General features: G+C 59.4%; 1 protein-coding gene across 2 annotated transcripts in view; it reads left to right on the forward strand.

The window, feature by feature from the left end:
* Window positions 1-17,151, forward strand: part of NTNG2 (netrin G2) — a 67,363-nt gene that overhangs the window by 12,372 nt on the left and 37,840 nt on the right. For both annotated transcript variants that reach the window (XM_030293738.1, XM_030293739.1), the window contains exon 4: window positions 16,401-17,044. In XM_030293738.1, coding sequence (XP_030149598.1) covers window positions 16,401-17,044 — 644 coding nt within the window. The remainder of the gene's footprint in view (window positions 1-16,400; window positions 17,045-17,151) is intronic.

Below are 17,151 nucleotides of genomic sequence, written 5' to 3' on the forward strand. Positions count from 1 at the left end.
TCCAAGGTCAGGAATGTTTACCCCCATGTGTTCTTCTAAGACTTTTACAGTTTTGGCTCTCGTGTCCAGATCTTCGATCCATTTTGAGTTAATTCTGGTATATATTGTAAAAGAAGGTTCCAGCTTCCTTCTTTTGCATGAGGACAGCCGGTTCCCCCAGCACCATTTTGTTCGAGAGACCGTTCTTTCTCCATTAAACTTTCTTGTCACTCTTCTCGAAAATCCATTGACCGTAGGCGTGAGGGTTTATGTCTGGGATCTCCATCTTTTCCGTGGAAACACTGAGCATTCCGGGCCGGGTGTCTCCTCAGGCGCTCCCAAATGCCCTGCACGGGAAACTGTAGTCCCCATTTCACAGATGAGCAAACTGAGACTCCAAGACTGAGGGGAGAGTCCGGGCTTGAACTCCGATCCCGGGTATTTGACAACGATGCCATGGTGAGGCCCGAGGCATGCTCCCCACCTCTCCCCCTTCTCACTTCCTTCCTTTCCTCTTCCGCTTCTCCTCCCCACCCCCCAACCTAGCTTTTAGGCTGGGCTGTTAGCTTTGATGCCCAGAGGAGGATAACTGGGGAGCACCGCCCAACCTGTGACTTCTCTCTGGTCTTGGGGTAGCTCCTCTCCAGCTTCCACGGCACCCCTCCCTGACCCACTCAGCAGGGCAGAAGAGTCTCTGTCTCCCACCTTTGCCCCACGAAATAAATGCTGCCGACAATTATCTTCTGTCTCAAGTAGGGAGTGCAGTTTGGAAGAGGTCTTAAAGGTTAGAACATCAGTACGTGTGAGCAAATTACCGCAGATCTGGCGGCTCAGGGGAAAGTGGGCTCCTTGGACCAGGCGACTGGTGTCCCTCCGCCCCGCTCCCCGGGGCCCTGAGCCCCCCGCCCCCCGGGGCCGTCCTAGGGCCCCCCATAAACACGACGTGAAGCTGCTGGGCAAATCCAGCTCCCCTCATTTCCTATGTGAGGGCAAACTGAGGCCCAGCAGGATGGAGTGACTTCCTTGGGCCCCCGGGGAGGGACAGCAGACCCAGGGGAGGGACAGCAGACCCAGGGGAGGGACAGCAGACCCAGGAGGCTCCGCCGTAGGCCCGCGGCTCTCCTGAAAGAATGCACCAGAGCCCTGGGGACATGAGGCGTTCCATACCAGATCTCCATCTGTCCACTCGTGACTTCACTTGATGGCGTTTGGTGGGGGACACGGGATGCCTGCCTGGAGGCCGCCTGCAGCCAGCAGGTGCCCAAACTGCCCCTTCAGGGTACGTGTGACATAACGTCAACGCGTTTGCCTTCTGCCCCCACCCCCACCCCCGGGTGAGCTCTCACACGTGTGTGCGGCCCCCGGTGACCGGGCTGTGCTCAGAGCTGGCTTTCCCGGGGCCAAGAGGGCTCCAGGGCCCCCATCCCAGCCTGCCCCCCCCCCCCGCCAGGCTGTGGTTCTCCCGGCTGCAGCAGCACCACGGAAGGTGGCCAGAAAGGGGACCCGGGATCTCAGGGCCCAGCTGTGGAAGGGTCACCTTCATTAGAGAATGCACCCTAGCTCTCGCTGCGTCCCTCCCATTGATCTGCCTTCCACACCTAAACCTGGGGCCTTCTAGAGCTACCCCCCGCCCCCCGTGAAAGGGACTCGGCCCGTCATCAAGGATCTGGCACTCTTGTCCCCCGGCTGTTTGCCCTGGGTGCCGCGGGACCATTTGGATCCCTCCATCCCTCATCCCGGTTCCTTCCTTCGGCCCATGTCATTTGTCCACTTGACTCCAAGTGTCGACCAGGGAAATAAAAGGAAATGAAACACGACCAGGGCATCTCCCCCTCGGTCATAGCAGAGTCTGTTGTTGGGCAAAGGTGAAAAGGAGGCCAGTGAGCGATGGAGCCTGCACGTTACCCTCGAGCTACCTTCCTCTGCTCTGGCCCAAGCAGATGGCGGCGGCCAGTTGGGGTTCTTGGGGCGTCCCCTCCCTCTGGGAATCAAGAGACAGCCCAAGGCAGGTGACGGTAGAAGGAGAAGCCAGCCAGCCACAGGGCACCCTGTCGCTGTCCCTGTCCCCACCCCAGGTACCTTCCCAAATCCCACAGCTCTGGGGCTGGCACCGTGCTGAGTCCGGGCTCCCCACTGGACCGGTTTCTAGAAGCTGGGTGACCTCAAGGCAAGTCTTGAGGTGGAGATTTCCTGACGGCTGGTCAACCTCAGAACCCCACTGCGTTCCCTGATTCTGCTGCTAACCTTCGGGACCTTGAAACTTGGAGAGGGAGCGGGAGAGGCGGGGGAGCAAACCGGTAAGGTCCCAGGCACCCAGGAGGGACCCAGAGGGGGACAAACAAAGCAGGAGACCAACCCGTCCCTCAGCAGGGGCTCCTGCCTCGGGGGTTCAGACCCCTTTGAGAGTCCATGGTACTCCTGCAGGAACAGGGCACGCACACACACGCACACACACACAGGCGCGCGCACACACACGGTTACAAGCACACCGCCCTGAGTCCACTCGTGGACCCCTACGGTCCTTCTGGGGGGCCCTCATGCTCAGGAAAATTAATGCCTTCCTTCTTGTAACTGACTGGTCCTATTGTCTGAGGATTGTCTTGATCCTCCTCCCCCTCCTCCTCTTCCTCCTCCTCTTCCTCAGAGAACCAACAGCTTGCATTTATTGAGCGCCTACTGTATGCCAAGCACTTAACCTCACCTAACCTATTGAACCCTCCCAGAAGACTTACCTATACCCATTTTGAATAACGAGGAACCCGAGGTTCGGAGAGGGGAGGCCACTTTCCCAAAGTCACACAGCATTGAAGCAGACGAGCTCGGCACCTCCACCTTGGGCCGCCCGGACCCAGCACTTAGCCGCTAAGCAGGCCATTTGGCTGACGTGAGGCGCTCCGAATAGCTTAGCGCCTGATGGATTGAGTTGGTTGTCATCTGCGTGTGGCCCTTCGTGTGGCCCTTCGTGCCGGGTGAGCATACTGCCCCTGCCAGCCTCTCCTCCCCCAGCACGCCCTGTCAGCCCCAGGAGGGACGGCTGGGGAGGAGTGAGCAATGGTGGCGGTTACCCCCCCCCCCCCGCCCTTTGAGACATGACGGAGTCTGCAGATCCGCTTAGTTGATAATTCACTTATATCATATCTACTTGGCAGTGTGTGTGCTCCCACGCTCTGGGGAGACGGCCTTGCCTGGAGGAACCTGAGCTGTTTTTCTGGGGAAAGAGTGGGGAAAAAAATACACACCCAACAATGGACAGTAATGGACCTAAAAAGAGAGGGGGGAGAGAGCCACGGGGAGGGGGGAGCGTGGCAGCGTCTGCCTTCCACCGCCTTCCACCGGCCTGTCTGCCTGGCTTGGGCAGCCCGCCCCTTCCCACCAGGGATCCCCAACAATCTGGCCGCCTCCCAGCCTGGGGGTAGCGGTAGGAAAGAGGGGCTGGGGGCCGGGTGCCACCGCCAGATGGAGAATTGTCCCGCGGCAGGGTCCTCGGGGCAGTGGCCTCGAGCTTGGCTGCACGCTGGAGTCTCCTGGGCAGCTGAACCGCCCCGAGAGGTAGGACCTACCCCAGAGGGCGTGACGTGGCTGGTCTGGGGGCCCGGGTGCGTCTAAGGTGAGAACCACGGTGAGCAGCGCCTCTGCATCAGGAAAGGGGGTCCGATTTTGTGCCTGTCTCCTCCGTCGGTCCCGTGTCTCCTAACCATTGGGGCGGCCTTCTTGAAGGCTCCAAACTCGGGTGGGCCGATGGGACTGGGGGAGTGGAGAAGGCAGGGGCCGGGTCGCTGTGCAGATCCGAGGCTCTGCTGGGGCCCGCATCCCGCGTGCCCGGCTCTCAGCCGGCTGCACGGGGGATCCCGTGTGCTCCCTGCCCATCCTGCACACGGTCCCTGGGGCGGGCCTGGGCACCGGGGTTTAATTGGACTCCCCAGGCGGTCCCGGGGCACCACCAAGTGTGAGAACCACCATTTCAGCCTTTCCCAGGACCAGCCGGATCCCTTCCGGCCTTAAGCATCTTGTCATTCCTTTAAATTCAAAGGCCAGAGAGGGAGAGAGTTCGTTCTCGGAACCCGTCCTTGCCCCTGACCTGCGGACGCCCCAGCCTTGCTCGGGCCTCTGGGGGCTGAGGGGTGCCGGCTCCCGCCTCAGGGTCCCTCGCCCTTTGTTCTCAGGTTCTTAACCCCTCTTCCCGGAGGAAGGCTGGCCAGCCACAGTCAGGGCCCTCTTGTAGCTGCTGAATGTCAAGGCCGCCGCTGGCCCCAGGCCGCCCCTTTGCCCTCATCCCCTCCATTCCCCGCCAGGCCCCCGGCCTGCCAAGTGCGTTAACCCGTCTCTCCCTGCGCAAATTCTGCACGTCCAGACTGGCCTTTACGGGGCCTCGCTGCACAGGGCCCCCCTCCTCACAGCCTGGTTGAATCTTCCTCGCCTGTCCGTCCCTAGCCCACCCCTCCTTCCGGGCCCGCCCTTCCGAAACCCCACCTCCCCAAGGAAGCCTTCCTGACCAGCCCAGCCCAGTTCTCCTCCAGGCCTGTCACCTGGGCCACTTTGGGGGCTCAAGCCAAGGGTGGCTTCTCTGGCGGTCACCGTAGAGTGCTCAGTGCCCCCGTAAGGGGTCAAAATGCCCGGGTTACTAGAAGTGTGACCCTGAGTCGGTGCCTGGCCTCCGGGGGCTCCACGTCCCTCGCCTATGAATCAGGGGTGATGGTGATAGCAGGCCTGACGTCACAGAATGCCCAAACCCGACCGGGCATCCGAGTCACGGCGGAGGGGTTTGGTAGGTTGGTTTTGCTTTTAACCCGGAGCCGAATCTCTGGCCTGAGGGCCCAGGAATATTTGCACGCCCTCCCTTCCAGGAATTTTGATGACCAGCCTGGCCTGACTGCTGCTTTGCCGGGACTACTTTGCAAACGGGACATGCGGGAACAGTCGGCAAGGCTATGTGAATAAATCAACGAACGGACCCTCACCAGCTCAGCCTCGCCACCCCTGCCCTCTCCAAAGGATTCATCCACAGGGTGGTGCACCTGTCCAAGTGTGCCCAGCTGTTGCCCGGGCTGCCCCACCACTTCTCAGCTCCTCAGAGACCAGCAAGAAGAAGGCCTTCAAGGTCTCGGCTTGTGGCTGTTCGTACAGGCAGTCCCCATCCCTCTGGACGCTGTGTCCACTCTTGCATCTGTGGCCCACAAAGCCATTAAATTGCCCCTAAACCAAGGAATGACTGCATGGCGAGGGACAGGTAGCCTGCTAGGCTTTCCGTAGAGCACGTAATTTGCAATTTCTAACACCAGTTCTGCCTTTTGCTCATCGAGGTCCCATCGGGCACGGTGCCTACCCGTGCCTCCGTTTCCTCATCTGAAAAACAAAATGAGGACTTGTGCCTTAGCTCGTAGGATTGTCACGCGTAGAGAGGAGGAAGTCTCACGTGAAAAATCATGATCCCAATTGTCCAGTGACAATACTCAGTGTGGAAGTTTAAGAAAAAACCAAACAGAAACAAGGCAGAGCGGGGCGTGAATGGTGGGGGCTGGGCAGAGCCAGGACCCCTTGGGGTTTGGACTTTATCCGAAGGGGTGGCCTCCGGGGCTCAGCAGGGGAGTGTGGGGGAGGGCTGGCGGTGGCAGGGCAAAGGTTAGGGGAGGGGCTTCGGATCAAGCTTCGGACCTCACCCCTCCCCGGCCCTCCCCTTTCAGTGGGTGCCCCTTTCGGGACCGCCGAGGCCCCATTGCTCTGCTCTTTGCCAAGGAGGCCAAGGTCTGCTCTCGGGGTGGGGGTGGGGGCCGCTCCGCGCTCTGCCCTCCACCCCCACCCCAGCATTTAAGTCCTCCCCACCACTTTTTCTTTCCTCCCTGATAAAATATTCATGTCAGCAGAGCAGGCCCTCTTTGGGAAGGCTGCATGTGTGTAGCTTCAGCTTTGCACAAGCTTTTAAAGAGCAGGCGCGTTTCCTACTCTCTAAGCATTTTCTGAGTCCTGAATCAATACTGCACTTTACCCGGCTTCTCTGGATGTGGTTTTCTCCTCCCTGCACCCTGCCCCCACCCTGCCCGGTCCCTCCCTCCCTCCCTCCCTCTCTCCCTCTCTCTCCTCTCTCCCTTTCTCTCTCTCCTCTCTTTCGTCCCCCCATCTCTCCTTCTTTACTTTGCAAAAAGGTATTAAGCAAAAGCATCGGGCTGTTTGGGTGGGGGGCCTCTGGTGGGGAGTGGGGTGTGCTGGGAGGGGGGACTGAGAGCAGGGCAGGCGGCTCCCTGGCCGAATGGGTTGTGTCTGTGCAGGAGGAGGCGCCGAACCTTCCCGCTGGCCCTGGTGGGGAAGGATTTGAGCTCCTGACATGGGGGGGGTAGGAGGGCTTGGGCGAATCCAGCTTCTCTAGATGCTTCTTCAGATCAATTAGAAACTGTTTACTGCATAAGCAGAGAAAACAGGACCAAAACGCAAAAAGCAAGGGGCCTGGGGCAAAGAAAGTACGTGGAGTGGGAACCAAAATATACTGCCAGACTTTCTAGGGAGTTAGCAGTCTAGTTTGGCCTATCTGCTTCTTATGGTAATGAGTTCCCTGTCGCTGGGGGTGTGCAAATGGAGGGGGAGCCGTTCCTGGTCTGAGACCGACGCCTGCACGTGCCTGGTCAGTGATGTGGTAGCAGGTGAGGGGCTGGGATGCCGAAGCCGCCCGTGGGGGGGGACCATAGGGATCGGTGCAGGCTCCCTTTGGCTGGGATAGAATTCCCCACCCCGAACATTCCTAGAAATCTGGCTGTGGGAAGAATCCACATATGCCCAGGGCAAAACAGAATGCATCCTTTTTTTTTTTTTAAGAGTACAGCAGCCATCCCTTGTCTGTGGTTTCAGTTACCCACAGTCACCCGTGGTCTGGAAGCAGATGATCTCCCTCCTGGCGTTGGGTCAGACGGTGGCCCCACGCTGTGTCCCCGTGCCCACATCCCTCGCCTCACCGCGCCCCGTCACGTAGGCCTTTCGTCGCCTCGTGTCACGGGAGGGGTGAGGACATCACAGGAAGAGTGAGAGGGACCACACTCAGATAACTTTTGTGACCGTGTTTGGTTACGACTGTTGTATTTTATTGTTAGTCACCATTGTTGCTCTCTTGCTGTGCCTAATTGGTAAATGAAACTCTATCATAGTTGTGCGCCTACAGGGGAAAACGGGTCCCGCGTAGTTGTGCGCCTACAGGTCAGGCTGCCTGCCTGACCCCGTCAGAAGAGCGCACAGCTCTTGATCTCGGGGTCGTGAGTTGGAGCCCCACGTTGGGTGTAGAGATTTCTTTTCTTTCCCTTTTTAATGTTTATTTACTTTTTGAGAGAGGGGGAGAAACAGAGCATGAGCAGGGGAGGGGCAGAGAGAGAGGGAGACAGAGAATCCGAAGCAGGCTCCGGGCTCCGAGCCGTCAGCACGGAGCCCGACGCGGGGCTCGAACTCGCGGACCGCGAGATCGTGACCTGAGCCGAAGTCGGACGCTTCACCGACGGAGCCACCCAGGCGCCCCCTGGGTGTAGAGATTTCTTAAATAAAAACAGAAAGGTAGGGGCCCCCCGGGTGGCTCAGCCAGTTGAGCGTTCGACTCTTGATATCAGCTCAGATCGAGATCTCGCGGTCGTGGGATCGAGTCCCGCATTGGGATTCTCTCTCTCTCCCTCTTTCTCTGCCCCTCCTCTGCTCACGAGCTCTCTCTCTCTCTCCACCGCCCCCCCCCATTAGTAAATAAATGTATGTAAAAATAAACATTAAAAAAGAAGAAAAAACCAGTATATGTGGGGTTTGGTACTATCTGGGTTTTCAAGCATCCACTGGGGGTACTAGAAAGTGTCCCGTGTGGATGAGGTGGGGGGGAGACTGCTATACAATTTTAAGCTCCTAGAAAGATTAACTCTTGTCTGGCCAGAGCCTTGACAGGGCCCCACCCATCCCCTCTGGCTCTTCAGTTGAGGGAGGAAATCAGTCCTACTGGACCTGCCCTCCTGGTGAGTGGGGGTTTGACATTTGCACCCTTGTCCTTCTGACCTTGGCTTCCCAGCTGACCCCCTCCTGGACAGTCCTCCGGGGCAACCTGATGCCCTCTGGTCACCAGAAGGTCTTGCTGGCTGTGTCTGTCGGGGAAGCCAGAGGTGGGGCACGGGACTGGCGGGTGGGGGTCCCTGCCGGCTTCTAGAACCAACCTCAGCCGGCTGCTCCCACGGCTGTCGGAAGCCGGCTAGCCACTCAGCCCTCCCTGGGTGGTGCCGGGCGGGTTGCTCACCCTCTCTGAGCTGCGCCGGAGCAAGGAGACTGACTGGCACGGGCGAGAAGGTGCCCTCATGAGTAAGGGCTCGACAAACACTCTCGTGGCAGCCGATGGCTGGGGGTCCTCATGCAGATCGTCACTGGGGAGTGTGGGGAACGGGTAGGCCAGACCTGGTCCCTGCTGTCCTAGAGTGCAGTCCCAGTCACGGAAGGTTCTGGAAGGAGGTAACTTGTAGGCAGGGTTGAAGTGAAAGGCCTCCCTTTCCTCCCACACAACTTGGACAACTGGAACAGTGGAGAGCTGATCTGGGCCGCTGAATAACTGGGGTCAGGGCGGGCCCGGGGGGTCTGAGGTGGACCTTTGACCAGGAGATGCCCGCTGGATGGATGAGGCCAGGGAAGGCCCCTTGTCCAGGCTCCTGGCCTTTCCTATGAGCAGTGGCTGGGCTGGGAAGAAACGGCTCCAACAAGAAACCAAACCAAAAAAGAAAAAAAAAACCCAAGGGGAGCTGCCCTGGCCAGCGGCAGCTCTGCCCTGAAATGCCATTCGGGTCGCTTTCCGCTGATTCACGAGCAGGGAGGGGTGACCTTGCTTCGGTCCAGGCTCCAGCTCAAACAGAAACCCAAAAGGGTGAGGGTGTTGGGGAGGGGGGAGCCACAGAGACAGGGGTCAGCGGAACCCCAGGAGGAGAGGTCAGGGAGGGAGGGGGTGGGGAGCCAGAGACCGCCAGGGCAGCCGGAATTAGAATCTGCTCGCGACAGAATCTCGCTTCCGCTTTGTTAATAATTTATCCCCGCTGCAACTTCTCTTACCAATAGATAGGAAATAATTTGTTAGGGAGAATTCCCTGGGCACCCTGGCTTTCTCCCTGGAGTGGAGGGAGGAGGGGTTGCCCTCCCTCTGTGCCCTGCCTCCCAGGTGGGGTGGGGGGCCGAGGAACGTGGACTCGGCGAGGTCAGTGTCAGAGCTCGATCATTTCCCGAATGGGGAAACTGAGGCACCGACAGGGCAAGTCCCCGCCCAGGGTCATACGTGGGGTTAGGGACAATCACCTGAATCCCAGATCCGTGACCCTATGGGTCAGGGGACTTAGGACTGACTTACACACCTGCCCAGGCTGGAAGAGTTTCCCCCGGAGTTCTAGAAGCATCCTGCAAGGTGGAGGGAGGGGCTGGTTCAGCTGCCTGTTGCCTTTCCCCTACCTTTGCTCGCCCAAGTCCAGTTCTGCAAGAGGGAGCTGGTGCTGCCTCGCCTGACCCTCAGAGCCCTCGGGATGCCTGGTGATGGCCCTGCCCCGCGTCCCTCCACCTTGGCACCCCTCGCCCCCCACCCCTCCCCAGGGCTCTCCTTGGCAGCCTCCCGCCTCCCACCAGCAGATGCCTGCAGCCGCGCCGAGGTTGACGGGCTGAGCATGAGACAGTTCAGTTGGCAACTCGGCAGACAGGTTCAGAAAAATCTGTCAGCTGCTAAACTGTTCCCTGGGCCTGCCCACACGCCTGGGTGGCAGAGCCATGGGCTGTCTGCCTCCCCGTGGAACCCGACTCTCAAGGGAGCGGCACGGGTCTGGGGGCGGTGGCGTCCTTCCCTTTTGGGCAAAGGGCATAGTTTCCTGCCACATCACCGAGCCCGACTCCCTGGCTTCTTGTCCCACTTGGCCCCTTCAAAGCCCTGTGGCCTTGCGGCGTCCGGGGGGCTCAGTGGGTTCAGCGTCCGACTTCGGCTCAGGTCATGATCTCGCGGTCCGTGGGTTCGAGCCCCGCGTGGGGCTCTGTGCCGACGGCTCGGAGCCCGGAGCCCGCTTCGGGTTCTGCGTCTCCCTCTCTCTCTCTGCCCCTCCCCCATTTGCGCTCTGTCTCTCTCTGCCTCCCCCAAAATAAATAAATGTTCAACAAAGAAACAAACAAAAAAGCAGTGTGACCTTGAGACATTGTTCAGCCTTTCCTCCTTTGTAGACCGTAAATGAAAGGACCCCATCTTCCAGGACGGCCCACGCGTGGGGTGTGGACCGTGCTGTTTGCCCAGCTGGCGGCGGCCGTGGTGCTGTCCCTACACCCATCGCTGGTGAGCCGGGGTCACGCAAGGCGCTTGCCACGCGGAGCCTAGTGTGATTCTCACGGGGGCCCTGAGAAGTCAGCCCTCTCGCCCTCGCTGGACTCCGTCCACTCCGCCAAGTTTTCCCAAGCAGCCCCAAGGAGCGCCGGGGTCCCGGCTGCAGGGAGGAAGGAGGCGGGTGGGGCCGCTGCCCTCGCGGGGCTTCCCCTCCAGCGGGGAGGTGCGGGGGTTTGTGTGTGGCCGGTGGGCGCCTGGGGGAGTTCTCTGACGCTGCTGCACACGTCACCACGGCCCGCCCCGTCGGGGATTGTTCATCTCAACCCGGGCTAGGATGCGGGCCCGTCCTAGGATGCGGGCCCGTCCTCGCAGAGCTGTTGGTTCCTCTCCCCAAGGCTTGGTTACAGTTTCAGTCGCTGACCCCGCCGAGGCTCCTTGGTCCAGACAGCCAGACCTCCCCTGGGCACGGTTACCCCCATCCCTGCTCACAGTTGGCTTTCCTGCTCGATTATGTTTTTTGCCCAAAGCTGTCGTCTACACTGCTTCCAGGCTGGCTTCTGACTCCCAACGGTAACCACCGCCCCCCCCCCACCACCGCCCCCGTCGCCCCTTTGCACAGAAAAATGACATAAGAGCGAAAGCATCCGAGAGCCCGCGGAAAGGTTTGAAAATCGTGGTACGAAATGGTTTCTCCGTAGGATACTTCTTCCCAAGCGACTCCTGCTCGGTGTGTCTGTCGCTTTGTTCCCACCCCGTTCTCTGGTGCTGTCGTCCTAGCTGGCTGCCTTCCCCTCGCCCTGCGCCCCTGCCCTTCCCCGCCACCCCCACCCCTCCTGGGTGTGTCTGCAGAGATGGGAGAGCCTGCAGCCAGGCAAGTAGGACAGGCTGGGCTTCCCCAAGATTTCCTTGGCTGGATCCCGCTGTGCTCAGAGGAAGTGACGTGGGGGGTGGCACGTCCTTGGGAGCACTGACCGCCCGGGGGGATGCTGGGAGTCTGCCACGTGGAATGGGTGCCCAGCCCTGGCACACGGTTAGCACTCGGTGAGCAGCAGGATCGTTAGGCTCTCCTGAGCCCGCGGTCCCCAAGGCAGCCGGCGGCTCGTGTGAGGCTCTGATTTTACTGTTAATGAGCCGGTTGCCCTCAGCCTTACTTCTTCCCCAGGAAGGTTGCAAGGAAAGCCCCTGAGCGAGTGTGTCTGGAGCTGCTGTTGAATAATCGTTGCTGCCGCTTGGAGACGTTTTCTAGGTATTTCACGCGCGTTATCTCACAGGTTGGATGAGAAACGAAACATTCAGAGAGGTAAAGCAAGTTTCTCGAGGGCACACAGCCTCAAGGGATAGAGCTGAGATTAAACCCAGGACTTGTGGAGCTCCAAGCCAGTTTCCTTAACTGCTCCAGACTCCAGAACCGGGGCTCCTAAATGGGGAGACGGGACCCCGTGAATCCCCAGGATTTGATGCAAAATGTGGTGTGTGACTTTTTTTTTTTTTTTTTTTTGGGAGAAAGTTTCAAAGCTTTTAATCAGGGACATGATTCTTATTTCTTTAGTTGTTTTTTTTTTTTTTTTTTTTTTTGGTGCTATTCATAAAAGGTCTAAACAACTAATCACTGTTTTTGATAATATCAGGTGTTGGCTTTGGTATCATCCTAAAAGGTTAAAGGCGTGCCTCAAACACCCCCTAACTTTCTCTCTGGTGTGAGGCCAGGTATTAGACACTAGGCATTATTTGGACTGTTTGTTTCATTATCAGCCTGATCTCACAGAGACGGGTGGAAATGTCCAGACTGAGGAAGGAGACGCCTACCCTCCAGCCCAGCCCCTCCCTCGCACCTGCTGTAATGAGCTGAAGCACAGCCCTTGGGACGGAGTGGGGGTGGGGGGCTTGGGGTAAACTGGGCCCCTCACCCCAGGCTCCTCCTCGGGACCCTTGCTAGGGGAGAACAGAAGGAACGCGAGGGCGAGAGCCTCGCCCTTTGGGACGGACGGCTGGTCCCGCGTGGACATCGCCTTCAGCATGGGACACGCCCCGCACCCCTAAGTGGTTAAATGGAACTCAAAGATCTTGGGGCGCGAGGGCAGGGCGGCGGAAGGAAGAAGCGAAATGGGAGAGAGGCGGAGAGACTTGTGCCGGCGATGGCTTGGGATTTATTTATCGTGCTCGCTGTTGATTAAGCCCGTTCAGCAGCAGGCGCGGGGCTGGTAAATGCACAGGCTGATTCATTAGTTTCTGACCATCTGCTTCCCGGGCCGGGGGGGCGGGGGGCCAGAGGGCACTGCAGGTGAAGGCCGCATGGTGTCGGCAGCCGAGCTGGAGCCCCCCCGTCCCCTGGCAGAGCGGGCCGTGTCAGTCTTCCTGGTAACAGACAGGCTGACGCAGCCGGGGGTCGTGCTGGATCCGATGTCCCCCCGTGGGGTCCCCGAAGAGGCTGGGCAGGGTTGGTAAGGCAGGGGGGTGGAGAAAAACCGGGGAAAGGTGAAGTGTGGGTGAGTCACAGCAGTTAGGAGGGTTGACAGGAATAATATCGACATCCGACCGGAGATAGAGGAATATTAACCGAAGCGTCGTTATGTGAATAACTGATTAATATGATGACCGTAATAACTCTAATTTAGTGACCGGCTACTGAGGTCCAGGCCCTATACAGAGGCTTTCCCACGCTGTCCCAGATGAACACCCTGATAACCCAGGATGGATGACAAAGGAACTGGGTTTAAATACTGAGTCAGGCAAGGAGGGCTTCCTGGAGGAGGTGCATGGGGGTAGGGCTCTGAAAACCCCGAGGAGGGAGAGTGGCCACAGGAGCACAGACTCAGAGGGGAGAGGAGATGAGGCAACCAGGGAAAAGGCAACCAGGTGCTGGATCGATGGGAGTTATCCGGACGCGCACGAAGTATGATGTCACCTGGTGACGGCATGCTGGAGACCAGGCTTGCAGAGAGGGAGCTTCTGGGGAAATCATAAAAAACTCACAATTCAGGGGCGCCTGGGTGGCGCAGTCGGTTAAGCGTCCGACTTCAGCCAGGTCACGATCTCGCGGTCCGTGAGTTCGAGCCCCGCGTCAGGCTCTGGGCTGACGGCTCAGAGCCTGGAGCCTGTTTCCGATTCTGTGTCTCCCTCTCTCTCTGCCCCTCCCCCGTTCATGCTCTGTCTCTCTCTGTCCCAAAAATAAATAAAAAACGTTGAAAAAAAAAATTTTTTTTAAAAATTAAAAAAAAAAAACAACAAAACTCACAATTCAGTCCTGCCCCTCTGAACTGTTGCTCCCACCCTAACCTTTCCTTTGTCCCCAACTTGGGGATGAGCTAGGTCCCGGGTGGCTTAAGCAACAGAAATTTATTTGTTCGTGCCTCTGGAGGCCCGAAGTCTAAGATCAAAGTTCGTGTGACCCTTGAAGCCCCAGGCAGGTCTCGTTTCTTCTGCGGCCTCTCTCCTTGGCCTGCAGATGACCACCCTCTTCCTTCTTCTTCACGTGGTTTTCCCCCCTGTGTGCACTCGCCTCCGGTGTCTCTCTGTGGACCCAAACTTCCTCTCGTTACAAGGACACCAGTCGTGTTGGATCAGGACCCATCCTCACGGTCTCATTTTTTTTTTAATGTTTATTTATTGTTGAGAGAGAAAAAGAGAGAGAGCGCGCATGAGTGGGGGAGGGGCAGAGAGAGAGGAGAACACAGAATCGGAAGCAGGTTCCAGGCTCTGGGCGGTCAGCGCAGGGTCCGACACGGGGCTCAAACCCACGAACCGTGAGCTCATGACCTGAGCCGGTCAGACGCTCAACAGACTGAGCCACCCAGGCGCCCCTATAAGATTTTTTTTTAACATTTATTTATTATTAAGAGACAGAGTGTGAACAGGGGAGGGGCAGAGAGAGAGGAGAACACAGAATCGGAAGCAGGTTCCAGGCTCTGAGCGGTCAGCGCAGGGCCCGACACGGGGCTCGAACCCACGAACCACGAGATCATGACCTGAGTGGAAGTCGGACACTTAACTGACTGAGCCACCCGGACGCCCCTTAATGGTCTCATTTTAACTTAATCACCCTTCAAAGGCCCCTATCTCCGACCAGTCACATTCCGAGATCCTGACGTTTAGGAGGGATTTGGAGGGAGACACAAGTTAGCCGTTAACAGGGTGCCAGCAGCAGTAGAAGGGGAACTGGGGGTGGGAAGCGCGAGATTGCTGGGGGGGGGGGGTGGGGATGCCAACCTAGGGTCCTCTTGCCCCCAGTGTCCATGTGTGAGCTCTGGGGCGTCTCCATCCCAAATGGCATGACCAGAGCCAGATCTGCCTCTGGGTTCTGCTGGGGGCCGGCAGAGGGACTGGGGCAGGGGCTGTCCCCCCGGGGGGGCTTGTTTCCTCTAGCCCCCGCAGTCTGCTGCCCTCCTGCCACCAGGCCTGGCCTCTGCAGGCCGCTGGGCCATCCCCAGGGAGCCTCTCAGCCCCCTTCCCATTCGGGGCAACGGCCCAAGGTCACTGAGCTGGAGCTCAAGGGAGCTGGGACCCCCCACGAGCAGAGCCAGATGCCTGTCCCTGCCATGTTGCGAAGTCACCCGCGTTTCAGGACACCCCCGAGGTTGTCTAGGACAGGAGCAGGCCTCATCCTCAAACGCGACCCCCTGTCAGGGGGACCTGGGCCAGTCCCTCCTGTTCTCCTGTTCTCCCGTCTGCTGAGCGAGGAGTTGGACTCAGCGGCTTACCCCTTCCATCCCGAGGTTTGCGCATCCTGAGGATCAGTGGGCCCGGGCCAGGTGAGGTGGACAGCGGCACCACGGGGGACCAAGGACAGAGCTATTTTGGTCAAGGCTTCGTGGAGCCTGCCGCAGTAATCTCCGGGGCCAGCCTGCCCACCCAGGACCCCGGGGCGGCCTGGGAACTCGTCCCCCACTAAAGGGCATCAGCGGTGACGCTGGCCGGGGCACCAACCCGGCCTCTCAGGAGGCAACGCGCCCACTCCCCCGTGGGAGCCGGGTGGCTCATTTTGGAGGGAGAGACTTTAACTCACATCCATGCTTTTTTGTCTCTGAGCAAACCAGAGACCTGAAATATTCATCAAAAGGGGCCGTGAGCAGTCTGGGCACTGTGGTTCTTTGTGACGGCTTTTTTTTTTTTTTTTTTTTTTTTAAATTAATAGCCTATGTTTTAGAACAGTTTTGGGCCTATAGAAAACTGAGCCCCACAGTGGAGAGAGTCTCCAGGACCCTCTGTCACCCCATGAGCGGTTTCCCCTACTGTTAGGGTATGCACTGGCCTGGTGCATCTGTGACAGCTGAGGGGCCACATCGATGGCTGGGAGCGGGCTGCCCGCCTCCTGGGGGGCAGGCGGGGAGGAGGCAGAGAAAATGGGGGGCCGAGCCAGCATCCCCCCCCCCCCACTGAGCCCACCAGGCCTGTGCCAAGGCCCCAGAAGTGACCCGCCACAAAGATGCACCCTCTTGAGACTCACCCAGCAACCTCCCGGCGCTCCCAGACTCCGCATGAGGTCTGTAACGGAGACATCATGCCTGACGCCGGGCGGCGGTTCAACCAATATTTGCCGTGACTTTGAGTTTCTCTACCGCAGCCCCTCGGGTTGCTACTGACGGTACCGTTTAAAGTAGGTCAGGAGGGCGTCTTGGGGTGGGAGATGTTTAAAGGGTTAAGAACGTGAGTAGGAATTTTCAAGGCCGGCAGAGAGCGGGAGGGCACGTCGAGGAGAGGGAATATCGTCTGCAAAGACTCAGGGGCACGGACACGGCGGGAGTGGAGGACGGGAGCCCGGGAGGGGGAGACTGGGCTCCAGGTATACGGTGGAAGGAGAGTACTAAAGAGTTGTGTTGAAGAGGTAGGACTTCTTCCCGCGGGCCACGAGGAGCCCCGATCGCACACACGCTCCCTTCTTGATGGTCTGTATTTGGAGTAGGAGCGAGTGTGTGTTTCCTTGGGAAGCCGTGGGCCTGCGTGACTTTATGTGCCTTGGGGAAACGGGTACGGCTTGCCGGCCCAGGAGAGGCGCCCGGTGCCCGGACACCAGACCACGGGCCCCCCGACCTCCCGGTCGACACCCGGGCACACGGTGGGGGTGGGGGGGTGGGGGCCAGGCCGGGCCGCGGCTCCCCGGGGCCTCCGAGCGGCCGGCGCCCACCCCTGCCGTCTCCTCCCCCTACAGGAGAACCCCTACCTGTGCAGCAACGAGTGTGACGCGTCCAACCCAGACCTGGCCCACCCGCCCCGGCTCATGTTCGACAGGGAGGACGAGGGCCTGGCCACGTACTGGCAGAGCGTCCCCTGGAGCCGCTACCCGAGCCCCCTGGAAGCCAACATCACCCTCTCGTGGAACAAGAGCGTGGAGCTGACGGACGACGTGGTGGTGACCTTCGAGTACGGCCGGCCCACGGCCATGGTCCTCGAGAAGTCCCTGGACAATGGGCGCACGTGGCACCCCTACCAGTTCTACGCCGAGGACTGCACGGAGGCCTTCGGCATGGCCCCCCGCCGGGCCCGCGACCTGCCGGCGTCGGGCGCCCACCGCGTGCTGTGCACCGAGGAGTACTCGCGCTGGGCGGGCTCCAAGAAGGAGAAGCACGTGCGCTTCGAGGTGCGGGACCGGCTGGCCATCTTCGCCGGCCCCGACATGCGCAACATGGGCAACCTCTACACGCGCCTGGAGAGCGCCAAGGGCCTCAAGGACTTCTTCACCCTCACGGACCTGCGCATGAGGCTGCTGCGCCCGGCGCTGGGGGGCACCTACGTGCAGCGGGAGAACCTCTACAAGTACTTCTATGCTATCTCCAACATCGAGGTCATTGGCAGGTAAGCCTGGGCGGGCGGTGGAGGGGGGGGGGGGCGGGGGGGGGCGCGCCGGGATGTGAGCTGGTGCTCAGGACGTTACCTGGTTCCCGGGATGGTACCTGGTTCCC

This window comes from Lynx canadensis, chromosome D4, assembly GCF_007474595.2.
Source record: "Lynx canadensis isolate LIC74 chromosome D4, mLynCan4.pri.v2, whole genome shotgun sequence".
NCBI lineage: Eukaryota > Metazoa > Chordata > Mammalia > Carnivora > Felidae > Lynx > Lynx canadensis.